Below are 14,063 nucleotides of genomic sequence, written 5' to 3'. Positions count from 1 at the left end.
AGTCTGGCTAATCGTCAGAGGACTGCACTTGCTATTACACACTGCACAGCCCCACAGGGACGGTCAAAGAGAAAATAATGGATAATTTGCTGATCTGGACATATTCTTTTTCTCCCTCTCCTGCTGTGGATGCATATGTGTCTCTGTGCCTGACTCTCTGTGTGTGTCTATGTGTGTGTGTGTGTGTGTGTGTGTGTGTGTGTGTGTGTGTGTGTGTGTGTGTGTGTGTGTGTGTGTGTGCGTGCAAAGGTAGAGAAGTGAGTATGTGCACATGTGCAGCAGAGGGAAGAGAGAGAAAGAGAATAAATGACTGTAATAATTGAAGGTGAACATTACAGGGCATCTGCTCTCTTCCTGTGTTTTTCTCAATGTTTCTCTCCCCCATTGCCAAATATGTATTGATTTCCATGCATATTTATAATCTGCATAGTGGGTCTCCAGTGTTTTCAGAGGTGATAGGCCTGCTTGGTGGAGCAGAATCAACAATATTGAATATACACAGACTCTCCAATCCCTCCTCTAAGCTCTGATGATGTGAAGCATTCGTTTCCAACTCTAGTTTGTTCGGGGCATTGTGTACCTTGGGTGTGGTGGAAGGTTGGTTTTATGTTGCGGTCAAGCATTATTTATTCTTGCTTCTCTTTTCAGTTTTATTCTCTAAATCCAATTTAATATAGATGTATGTACTCCATTGTGCTACAGTTTCTGAATTGTATGCATTGGCATACAATCTTACATACAGTCATATGTTATTGCCTATTAAACTCTACAGTTTATATTATTTCTGCATGCCATTAGATGTGATTATATGTCTTCATACTTGCATTACTTAAGTCTTCAAGCTGGTTTATGGCACTTTGATGAGACAGCATCCCCCAAAGACACCCAACATGATTAAGTCCCCACTAATTATGGGATTAATTGTAATTTTACACAATTGTGTTCTACTTTTTCACTCTACCTTAACACTTATTCCGTTAATTTATCTTCCATTTGACATTGAGAGCAACTATGACTTCATAGTTTATTTCCTATCAATAGACTCTTTGAGCATCAAGCTCTCAGAGGGGAGGCACAGGATAAAGACAAGAGACAGGTCTCCTAAGTGGCTCTTCATCTGCCTGCTGTCAGGCTTGACCTTGCTCTGATGGCTGTGTGTGTGTGTGTGTGTGTGTGTGTGTGTGTGTGTGTGTGTGTGTGTGTGTGTGTGTGTGTGAGTGTGTGCGTGTTATTAGTGCATGTTTCCTTCGTGGATTTTGTGTGCGATGAGAACGTGAGCACAATACTTTTTGTAGGTTAAGAACTTTGTGTGAGCATGGATTGTGTAGGTGCTTATAAGCATATGTATTTGGGACCAATATGTGTAGTTTCTGACTAATTTAGTAGTAAGTCTTAACCCTTCATAAAGCATGTTTCTCATCTTTCTCCCTCTCTTGCTCTTTGTGATTTCCTGACTCACGTTATTTTAACCAAAATGTGTTTGTCTCAAGGTTTTTTTACTGTCCTAATCACTTAATGAACCACAAAGGCGCTGCACAACATGTGTGAGGTACACTGGTCTTAGAGAGGGGCAGTGGTGGCCTAAAGGTTAAAGAAGCGAGCTTGTGACAGGGAGGTTGTCGGTCCAATCCCCAGACCGACAGGATAAAATCTGGGTGGGGAAAGTTAAAGAGCAGTGTTTGTCCCTCCCTCATTACCACCACTGAGGTGCCCTTGGGCAAGGCCCTTAACCCCAAACCACTCCAGTGGAGCTGCATAGTGGCCAGCAGATCAGACTGTGGTTGTACCGGGCAGCGTCCAGGTATGAATGTGATCAGGGCGTTCCTGCAAAAGAGAGGTTGCCTCTCAGTGAACCTTCCCTGAATAAATAAACGTTTTATGGTGTTATATATGTGTCTCATTCCTGAGCAAGTAATTGTATGTTTTGAGCACAGAGAACTATATTTTGCAAGCACATTACATTTTGAATAGGAATTAAATCTCACAAAAAATAATTTTGTTTAAGCAAACAAAAACCTATTCCGTGCTCAATAAATGTATTTGCATGTTTGCTATTATCCATATTATTGTTTTGAAATGAAATGTATTCAACAACTGATTATTAAATAATAATTAAACACAAGATTGTTTTCCACATTACAGTAGTAAGTTTCCACCACAACATTAGGAAGACAGAGCTAATTATAGTCTGGAGAGCAGGAAAAGATGGAGCAAGGTAAAGTCACTGTCTGATCAAGCTGTTAAGTTCCAGTGACTACCACCTCACACAGTGTCAGGTATTCTTGTCTTGGAATCACAATGTTTACATATTGACCTTTCATTCCATTACAATGAAAGGTTTTGGAGGTCCCAGCTGCAATAGATAACAGCACATCTGATGGAAAAGAAGAAGAAAAACATAATTATGAGAAACTGTGTTTCAAGATGAAAACAATATTATCAACAGTAGCTGTTTTTAGATATTGATGATGCTATTGCTGTGAAAACTATTGACAGAAATTGATGTTACCTGGGATTATCATTGCCATTGTCATTGATGAAATTTCCAGTGCGGATCTCAGCACCATTGATTCTTTCCGAGACAGCATCTCTTCTGTTGGTGATGGTGACAGTGTTGATTTTATACGTCTTCAGGAGGTCCAGTCTCCACCATGGTTTTACATCATTTCCTGCGTGGCTACAGGATCCCTGTCCCCAGTCGCTAGCACGATTTCCATCAATGGCCCTTTCAGGGACGCCATTGTCTTTCACAGAGGACTGAGTCACTTGTCCACCTTTAGCAATATTAAGATCTGTACAAATTTACAAAATGTGTCATTAAAGTTAGGCACAGACATATTACATGTGTTGATCTGACGAAATTTGTCTCTAAAGAACAGGTAGTCAGTATTTTTGATTGAACTTTCAATGTGACTGTCTGCTCAAAGTATTCTATTGGTCACGTTATATGGCATAAATTACCAATTGGAGTAGTTATTTCTGAAGGCTGACCAGTGACTTCCACCTCACACAGTGTCAGGTATTCTGCTCTACCAAGAATCACAATGTTTACATAACGACCTTCCATTCCATTACACACAAAGGTTTCGGCGTTGCCAGCTGCGATAGACGAGATAAGAGCACATCTGACGAACAATAAAATTAAACAGAATTATGCGTAAAACTGGGTTATCAGACACAAACAACTAAGCATACATCTTACCACTAGTTGTATTTAGATTTTGATCATATTATTGCTGTGAAAAATATGGCTTTCTGTTAGGGAATTATGTAGATATCCAGTGCACAAATTCCCGGTCACTTACACAACCAATGGTAAATATTCAAATCTAATATAAGACAGAAAGTGCTGTTACCTGGGATTATCGTTGCCATTGTTATTGAGGGAATTTCCAATGCGGATCTCAGCAGCATTGATTCTATTGTTGAGATCATCTCTTCTGTTGGTGATGGTGACAGTGTTGATTTGATATGACTTCAGGAGGTCCAGTCTCACCATGGTTTTAAATTGTTTAATGTGTGGCTACAGGATCTCTGTCCCCAGTCGCTAGCACTATTTCCATCAACGGCCCTTTCAGGGCCGGCATTTTCAAACACGGAGGACTGAGTCACAGTTCCACATTGAGCAATATTAGAATCTAGACAAAGTTATAAAATGTGTCATTAAAGATAGTTTGAGGAAGCCACAGATTATTCCATGTGTTGATTTTACCAAAGCTGCCAAAGAACAGGCAGTCATCATATTTTTACTTTTACTATAACTTTTACTGTGACTGTCATGTAAGTCATGTATTGGAAACATTATTGTTATGAAATGTGATTTAAAAAGACAGATTGAGAAAGGCACACATATTATGGATGCCTATTACATACTAAACAATTGAAATTATTGGGGAAAAGTCAATAATTTGATTGAACAAATTGAAAGAATAATCTCACCAGATTGGCCACTTGTCTGTCCTAGAACAGCCACAACACAAAAACTACGACTGGAGTCATCATCCTGTGGAGCGAGTTCACACTCACATAATATTATTCAATCTTAAAGATCGTGTACTCAACATGCAGAACAATAATATAGCAGTAAACAAATATGTGCTATAAAATATAGCAAAGTAGTGGCGTTCTGAACAGAGAATGAAGTCACACTTTTTCCGTGTGTGTTGTAATCAGAGTTTCTCTGTATTATGTATTGGTAACCTGTCCAGCCACACGTGCATGTTGGTGGATCTAAGTGCATGTGAGTCGCTCCCTTTGGCATCAGTATTTAAGGACATGGGGATGAGAACGGGCTGTTGAAATTGTTAGCCCTTTCCTTCGGGTTCATTTCCCGCTGGCTGGCTAGTCGCCAACGACTCCCTGCCAGTCTACACTGCTCGCTGCCCAGGTCGGGTTACTGCGTAAAGTCGGTGCAAACACTGAGTTAACGCAGTAACCCAATGAAAACACCAGCCGCTGATGAGCACCGCTCTCCCATGGAATCATGCAGCAAACATGAAAAAGAAAAAATTTAACATAAAAATTGAGAAACTTTCTTTCTCTCTGGCTTTGTGCAGCAATGTGTATCTTTGGAAGCCTGTTTTTATCAATATCAGGAATGTTGAGGATCCTCTCACAAAACTCTTTACCCTAGCTCTGATGCACATTCAGACTTTCAGATCTAAAAAAATTATTTTTTAATAGTAATGTTTATTACCTTTTCGTTACCAAGCTGTAATGTTAAGTGATTCCAGATTTAGTTTATTTTACTGACAAAATTCCAAATGTAAAATAAAAGGAAGAATAAAGTTGATAAGTATTTCTAAGACCTACCTTAAATCTCTCTTGAGCGCACTGGAAGCAGCTGTGATTTGAATGTCTGCAAAGAGAGCTGCAAGTCTTTTTATACTTTTTTTCCAAGCATGATTGACAAATGTTAGATTAATAGATATCCTGATCAAACATCCTGGTGTTGTTATTGTTTACCTTTCAAAGGTCAATGTTCCTGTCTGACCACGTGATTTTGAGGACACACGCTGTGTTTGCTCAAATAAAAGACAAAGTTTGTGGCAGGAAGTAGAGACAATGTCCAACTACATACAGTACATGAGTTCTGGTGCAAGGCATATGAGAAGAGATATATCTGTTACCAGTTAAATATAATGCAATAAATGTAAATTAAAAAAAATGTAAACCAACCTGTTTAAAGGTTTAACTTGTTTTCATGAACTACACGTACATAAAGTACGTGTGGTTCATGAAATGTGGAAGCCTGTTGAATGTCGAGGATCATCTCACAAACCTTTTTACCCTAGCTGTGATGCACATCCACACCTTTAGTTTAATTTTTTTTTACTTAGTTATGATTACCTTGTCATTACAAAGCTGTAATGTAAGGTGATAACTGCTTTGTTTAATTTTTCCATGTGCTTTCTAATGCACTGGTAGCAGCTGTGATTTGCACAGAATCCACGTGCACGTGACAGCATGTGTGAATATTTTCTCGCATATTAGTCTCGCATGTGTGCGCTGTCTGAGTGGCAGCAGGTCCAAGTAGCTCTGTAGTATGTATTGTTTTTGCGTGAGTTTCCCTGTGTTGTATGAATGGCACATGATGTATACTACTTTGAGAAGAGTAGTGTACACAAGAAAGGAACTTCTGGTACTACAGAAGATCAGATATGGGGCCAGACATCCCATACCGGCTGAGCTGGCCGGCCCCTACACAAAGCAAAATGCGCTGTCCATGGTTCTTAAACAACAGCGAACAATAGTCACATGTAGTCCGATGACATCATGTAAGTGAATATTAATAGCCATTCGGATTTGCCGTTGGTAGAATTTGGCCAACATACTTGCCTTTCAGGGCTTCCGTACAGTTTCCCTCTATCTCATGTCTTTCCTCTGAAGTAATCTCCATCCCACCTAGAATAGTTTCAGACAAAACATTTAACTGACACATGTCAAATTTACCCTTATAAGATTCCTGTCCTGATTAAAACATCAAGGTCTCTAATATAAACAAACATAAAAAACATGAACAAAATGGGACATGACCACATAACAAAAAAAATAAATAACATGGACAAAACATTATTATCAGTGTTGCTGCATTGTGCTTATGTTATTTTTAACAGTTGAAAAAACTTTCTTTCTCTCTTACTTTGTGTAGAAATGTGTATTTTCTGGAAGCTTGTTTTCATCTCACAAACCTCTTTACCCTAGCTGTGATCCATACCTTAAGATCCTGAAAATTGTTTGGTTTTTTACATAGTTATGATTATTACCATGTCATTACAAAGCTGTAATGTAAAGTTATACCTGAGTTAGTTCATTTTTACTGTCAAAATTACATATGGAAAATATGGAAAAGGAAGTATAAAGATCAGTAATTCTACCAAAGACCTACCTTGAACCTCTCGAGCGCACTGGAAGCAGCTTTGATTTGCATGTGTGCATATCGGTGAATCATGTTTGTGCAGAGCATGATTGACAACTGTTGGATTAATAAATACTCTGGTCAAATAACACATGTTGTTTTTATAACTCTTCAAAGTTCAATGCACCTGTATGACCTATTGATTTAGGGGGCACACTGTGTGCTCAAATAAAAGACAACGTTTGTGACAGGTAGTAGAGACAATGTACAACTATATACAGGGCATAAGTTCAGGAGCAAGGCTTATTAGAAGAGATATATATGTTATAGGTTAAATGTAATGCAAGAAATATTAATAAGAAATGTGTACACAACTTTGTTTTAAGATTTTTAATGCAACAACTCATTAATGTAAGCATAAATAAATAAATAGAGTAGCTGACTGCATTATAGATCCTTTTCGAGCATGTAGTTTGTGGTATGTGTTGAACTGCATTCCATTATACAGAGATATGTTTGTTACTAAGCCCAACCTCATTGATATGAATGGGGTTGACACCAACACCTGATAGTATGACGCAATATAATTCAAAGGCACTACAAATTGCCACCTCCAAAATTATCATACCGTTTAATTTACACCTCTCTCAAACTGTTTCACCTAAAACTGAACATTATAGCCTCCACGAAGGTATGTCCTATTGCAGGACAGTTGTATTACATTAGACTGAATTAGTTTTGGCTAGGTGTAGCTAAAAACTGGCAACTGAATATATGTGTAAATGCACTCGTACATCTAGTGTTTATATTTTAGTGTTTATAGTTTGTAGCTTATTTGATGTAGAGTGGATGTTGTTGCTAAGATAATACCATGATGATAGCTTAAAGCAAATACAAGGAGTTTTTAACTTGTTATGAAACGTATCTCAATTTACTACTGATGCCTCTTTATGACCTGCATTAGCAAAAAAAAAAAAAAAACATCAGCCAGAAGATTAGCTATTTCTATATAGTTACTCTTAATGCCTGTTACCGGATACCAATCCCCACAAAATCAGACCACACAATTTACGGCACACAGACCAGAAGAGCCTATGTTTACATTTACCCAAGCAAAGTTTTGCAGTGAATAATATGGTAGCCAGTTAAAAGTCAACAGGAAGAGATTTATCTTTAGAGAATTTTGTTATTTCCTATATCGTGGACCTGGTAACAGGGTGTAAGCAAAGCATGGTACTTGTTCTGTTGTCGGCTGCAAAAACCAACAGAAAAGTCTTCCTGTAGTCAATCATCTGAGGATGACATGACCCAGTAGATTATTTATTTTTTGACTGAAATGTGCCTACCAAAACTGGAATACTATTTCTCATCTGGGACCAGTACACAGTAGGATTAACACTGTGCCTTGTTGTGTTTTTCTGCATTAAACTTTCATAAAAACTGTTATGACTCTACATATCTCAGTGGATTAAAACCATGCCAGGAATCCTACGCTAGGTGTGTGGTTATACCAGTCTGCAGAACGGCTGTGGGTCCAGAATAGTGACATTCTGTCCTTAGTATGTGTAGGGACCTACAGAAATACAGCTAAATAAATACAGAAGTGTTTATTTCATACAGCTAAATATATGAATAAATTGTTTAATTTCATATATTCACACTTATTTATGTTTGTACTGTATTTATGTTGACACTACACTGCAATAGAATATGTACAATCAATTTGAAACAATCATTTAAACTTAATCGTACTTGTAACCTAATCTCAGTTTACTTCTATTTAACATTTTTATTTATTTATTACTGTGGCTATGTTACTTTATACACGTATTGACTTGCTCTTTTCTTACTCTTATTTTACCTTGAATTTGACTGTGAGCAACTGCAACTAAATAATTTCCCTAAAGGGATCAATAATGTATCCTGATTCTGATATCTGGGTAAATTCAATGAAATTGAAATTTCCCATAATCCTTTGTTTGGCCGTGAATTGTAATGTATTTTCTGACTGGGTAATCTAAGCCAATCAGAGATCACTATGTTGGGAAGTAGGAAAAACGGGGAACTCTGAGCTTGACTGATGTTTGTAGACTAAAGTATTTTTAAAATATTGGCACAAGTATCATTTTGCAGCTAACACAGTCGCAGTTTGGTAACTTGTTATCCTGCAGTTTTAAGTGAAGTGCAACCATGTTAGCCGCGTTTGTTGTTTTCACTATATTTGGAAAAGTTTTAAGTGTTAACGTTAAACTGTATTAACGTTAAGCTAGCGCCGTCGGGACAGTCAGCTGTAAACGCCAACCGCAGCTTTCACCGAGGACTTCGCTGGAGGACAGTGTAATTGCCACTCCTTATAAGGAGGGACTCCACCGCTGGACCTACGTTGCCACACAGACGGATTGCTTGCTATACCTGGCCTGCAGCTGTCTCATCAGCCCAACTGTTGACTCTACTCAGCTGTTTTTTCTTCCTTATCGCGGATCGGATACGTGAGTAACATAGATGTTTCTATCGGACACAGTGTGTCTCAGCTCATTAAAGGATCTGATGATTGATTGATTCATGTGCACAAACTTAAGGGGCCCCAACGGTTAAACGGTAAAAACCCAAGCATTTAAAAATATTGAGCTGGTTAAACCCACAAGTAGGCTATCATTTAATTGACTGTTAATTGTGTTGAAATATAATTCATGTTAAAGTGTTAACTGTTTAATATTTGCTAAGCTAAAATCATCTTAGGCTTTGGTTAGCTCTGGTGTGTTGTTGTTTGAGTTTTTTTTATTTTAAAATTTAAATCTACCAGAATTTCATATCTAAAGTGGTGGTTCAGAATTTTGGACATAGGACCTCATTTCCAAGTTAGCTAGTGTGTTATTTACATAGACGGTATATAAACTGGACCAACAGATCCCGTTGCTCTGGACGGAGACCAGTGAAGGATATTAGAAGCACTTTTCCGGTGAGCGCTGAGCGTTACTGGCAGCCTCCAACTGAGAGAGACGACGTAGATGTGACGTGAGCCACGTGTCTGAAAGTTGGAAGTCTTCTGGTAGCTGGGCCAAGAGAAATCTCAGTCATTCCCTATCTTGCAGAGACGGAATGCGTAGGTATATGTAAGGAGATGACATAGGCACAGGCTAATTATTGCTAACTAAAATGCTAGTTAACATTGAAACTGCCTGTGAGATTATCCTGTACTATACGGTAATTCCTCTACTATGTGACAGCAAGTCGCGTAGTTATGACACAATCGTTAGTCTATTTTTACAAAACCGTCTGCTACGGAGCCATAACGTGAGATACAAGGTAATGGAGCCTTTTATACATTGTCATGTTTCTTTAGAAATAAACAATGGACAAATAAAGTCTTTACACGCTCCAGATGTAAAGTTATTCGCTGTCAAAGTGGCGCCAAAATGAATGGCAGTCAATGGGATGCTAACGGGAGGTGATGGCTTGGTAGCATCAAAATGGCGCCATAGGAGCTACGCGTTCTGGGGAGAGGCTTATTACCCCCTTGGTTATTTATCAGTGGAGACCGTTTTCAACACGTTTCATCCAGTCCTTCTAGTTGCAGAGTTTGCTGGTGCTAGGCTAGCGCAAGTCAACGGTTTATACTAGCCTGCCACTAAAAACAGTCTTACCCACTCCACAGTACACCCGAGGCAAATAAATTATAACGCCAGACTATCAATGTAAATGTCTGTGTTGATAGAATAATGCTCCTCTGTAACGCTGGGCCCTATCCAACAGGACAGTCAGAGGAAGTCGAAACCGGCTCATAAGCCACTGGCCCTCGTTTGCCAGCAAGTCTTCTTGCTGTCTAAAGATTCGGTCCCTCCAAATCCTTCCATTTGCCACATCTTCTAACAGCGCAAGATCAGCCATGGTGCGTCATTACTCATTGTGATGGCATGCATTATTTTTTTGGGTGGATAGATATGAAAGTGGATAGATATGAAAGGGGGAGAGAGATGGGGGATGACACGCAGCAAATTGCAGCAGGTCGGATTCGAACCCTGTGCCGCTGCAGGACTTAGCCAACATGGGGCGAACGCTCTTACTGGGTGAGCTAGAGGCCGCCCCATGGCATGCCTTTTTATACCAATCAATTTGATAGCATCTAATAAGCTACAGGTGTCGGAATTAATCTGATTGTAAATGGAAGATAGTTCTGTGCAGATGTTATTTTTTGCACCTTTCAAAAAGGTTAAGTCATGCGTTACGATAAAAACTCATTTAATAAAGCCATACCAATAAACGCGATTGATTTTTGATATTAATAACGATATTAAAACTATATGCTCCGCCAGATGGAGGCATCAAGTACAGCATCAGTTTTACACATTGTTTACCGTATTTATGAGAATAACTTACATACCATGCCAATATAATTACAGAACACCCCAGATCGATCAAACAGGTGTTTGTGTAGGATATCAATTGTAAGAATGGCTTTGTGAACTCTTTATATCATCAAAAACAGACAATGAGTGTTGTTTTGTGGGAGGAAAGTAATGTTTATTTTGCAAGCCCAAGAAAAATTACAACACACAATGCCAGACACTGCCAAGAAAACTATTTCGCTGCTTTTTCCCATTGCATAGGATCACAAACAGAATCCATGAGAGACTGAGGAGCCCTTGTAAGGTCAACTGATTTCACAATTCCCATTACATTTATGAAAAAATACAAAACATGTTAACTTCATGACAGCAAACATGTCAGATTTTACAAATACTGTAAAAAAAAAAAAATACAAAAGTGTCCGCAATATACTCCTTTGTCACGCGGGGAGAACATTTTCACACTCCCTTAAAAATCGCGCAGGTCTTTGAGTTGTTGAGTTAGAGGAAACTTTGTGAAACAATATATATGTCAGATATTTTATTTGTGATTTATTTGTTTTTATTTTTGTATTTGTTAAAAACATTGTGTCAATTTGTCGTGTTGCTGTACCGGCGTGTTGGTTCCTCTATGTCTGTCCACCAGTCACTAACTGTCCTTCTGAGCTGCTGAGCAGGTAGGGTGCAGTTGCTCTTAACTGTTCTGGTGCTAATTATTTGTAGGTTCATATGAGCAACCCCTTTCACCCCTTGCCACAATGTCATTTGATACATTTGTATTATGAATATTCAATATTGTTCAATACTTTTTTTACCAGTAACAGAAAAGTAATTTTCAGAGTCATCCACAGGCCTAAAATTGGGATTCAAACTCAGCCTGTACCTGTGCCTTTCGAAAGACCCAACTGAACCTACCTGTTGTTGCTGTAATTGAGACCCACACCTTGGCTTTATATTTGTTATTTCTTTTTCAAAGAGAAGGTTACATATGTGCTTTGGAAAGTGGCATCAAGCTGTCAGGTTTGGCTCCGATTGTGTAACTCTAGCTGATAGGCTGGATGTAGGTTACATTTGGACCAAGCCAGGATCATTGTTTCCCGTTTGTGTACAGTCTTTGTGCTAAATTAGCCAGCTACTGATGGTAGATTCATAGTTATTGTTCAAATATATCGGGATATCAATCTTCTCATCTTGGCAAGAAGCAAAAATGATAATTTCCCAAAACATTGGAACTATTTCTTAAAAGTACACAAACCATAAACTTTACAGAAGAGTTAATAAAATTCACATTGGAGGAACTCAAACAACTGTTCAACAGCAACAACACTGTTGTGAATATGAGCACAAGTTATGTTAAATGCCTGGTACTGTAAGGCAACCAAACCTCTTGACATCAATTAAACCTTGCTATAACGGTCATAAAATGAATATTTTATTGATGGAAAAGATATAATGTCATTGACCATAAGTATAAATATTCTATTGACGCAAAAGAAGCAGAAACTTGCGTAGATTAGCGTTAAAATGATGTGGACATGAACTGAGGAATTACTTCAGACTCAGCCACAGGCATATTCAATGGAATCATCTGATTCTATCCCAGTGACTTCCACCTCACACAGTGTCAGGTATTCTGCTCTACCAGGAATCACAATGTTTACATAACGACCTTCCATTCCATTACACGTAAAGGTTTCGGAGGTCCCAGCTGCGATAGACGAGATAACAGCACATCTGACGAACAATAAAATAAAACAGAATTATGAGTAAAACTGGGTTAACAAACACAACCTATGCATAAATCTTACCTCTAGTTGTATTTAAAAACCGATCATGTTATTGCTATGAAAAATATGGCTTTCTATTAATACTTTCTATTAGAGTTATGTAGATATCCAGTGCACTAATTCCCTGTCACTTGCACAACCAATGTTAATTGTTCGAATCTAATATAAGACAGAAAGTGCTGTTACCTGGGATTATCGTTGCCATTGTCATTGAGGGAATTTCCAATGCGGATCTCAGCCCCATTGATTCTTTCGTGGCAACAATCTTTTCTGTTGGTGATGGTGACAGTTTTGATTTTATACGTCTTCAGGAGGTCCAGTCTCCACCATGGTTTTAAATCATTTTGTGTGTGGCTACAGGATTCCTGTCCATAAATGCTAGCACGATTTCCATCAATGGCCCTTTCAGGGACGCCATTCCACCCCAGGGAGGACTGAATCACGTTTCCACCTTTAGCAATATTAGGATCTGGACAAAGTTACAAAATATGTTGTTAAAGATAGTTTATGGAAGGCACAGACATATTACATGTGTTGATCTGACCAAATGTTCTGCCAATGAACAGGCAGTGAGCATATTTGATTGAACTTTGAATGTGACTGTCTGCTCAAAGTAATCTATTGGTCACATTATATAGTAGAAATCACCAGTTGGAGCAGTGTTTCCTGAAGGCTGACCAGTGACTTCCACCTCACACAGTGTCAGGTATTCTGCTCTACCAGGAATCACAATGTTTACATAACGACCTTCCATTCCATTACACGTAAAGGTTTCGGAGGTCCCAGCTGCGATAGACGAGATAACAGCACATCTGACAAACAATAAAATAAAACAGAATTATGAATAAAACTGGTTGACCGGACACAAACTTATGGAGCTAAAAGAGTCTCAATAAAGATAAATGCACACACTACATTCACATATGCACACACAGGATTCATACATGCACACACATGATTCATAAATACACACACAGGATACACAAATGCGCACAAAATTCACAAATACACACACAAAATTTAAAAAGCACAGCAGATTCACAAATGCATACAAAATTCACAAATGCACACAAAATTCATAAATGCAAACACAATTCAGAAATGCAAACAACATTTACAAATGCACACAAGATTCACAAATGCACAGGACAAGATTCAGAAATGTTTTTCTAATGCACACACAAATATATCTTGATTTACAAACTGCTTGCGGTCTGTGAACTTCACTGCATTTGTGTGTGAATTTTGAGACTGCCCTGACTTGGCTCGACACACAAATGCCTTTTTTTTTTAAACAGGGAATGATCTACAACCAATCAGATAGCTCCCTTGTTTTAGCCAATCACAAGAACGCACCCCACGTGGGGGATTGTTTACTTATAAGCCAATCACATGAACGCTTTCACACAGCGCTATATGAATGTGGTGCGGGCGTGGGCTAGGTGGTGGAGTCATCCATTCTCGTAATTCACGTAATGTTTTGCTCAACTTTAGGAGCTCCACACAGTCTGACGAGAAAGCGGCAAACTCCATACCCAGTGTAAGTCACCGTTTCTCGGTTATTGGACGACT

At 38.6% G+C, this 14,063-nt stretch overlaps 1 protein-coding gene across 1 annotated transcript in view; it reads right to left on the bottom strand.

Annotated features, from left to right (window-relative positions):
• Positions 1-2,053: 2,053 nt before the first annotated feature.
• Positions 2,054-14,063, bottom strand: part of LOC116049772 — a 34,366-nt gene continuing 22,356 nt past the window's right edge. The window contains exons 9-14 of the mRNA XM_036006525.1: positions 13,140-13,303; positions 12,678-12,966; positions 12,318-12,438; positions 2,962-3,004; positions 2,510-2,792; positions 2,054-2,374 (exon numbers count right to left, since the gene is read on the bottom strand). Coding sequence (XP_035862418.1) covers positions 2,326-2,374; positions 2,510-2,792; positions 2,962-3,004; positions 12,318-12,438; positions 12,678-12,966; positions 13,140-13,303 — 949 coding nt within the window. The 3' untranslated portion in view covers positions 2,054-2,325. The remainder of the gene's footprint in view (positions 2,375-2,509; positions 2,793-2,961; positions 3,005-12,317; positions 12,439-12,677; positions 12,967-13,139; positions 13,304-14,063) is intronic.

This window comes from Sander lucioperca, chromosome 10 (genome assembly GCF_008315115.2).
Source record: "Sander lucioperca isolate FBNREF2018 chromosome 10, SLUC_FBN_1.2, whole genome shotgun sequence".
Taxonomy (NCBI): Eukaryota; Metazoa; Chordata; class Actinopteri; order Perciformes; family Percidae; genus Sander; species Sander lucioperca.
This window is presented reverse-complemented; position numbering and strand designations above follow the sequence as displayed.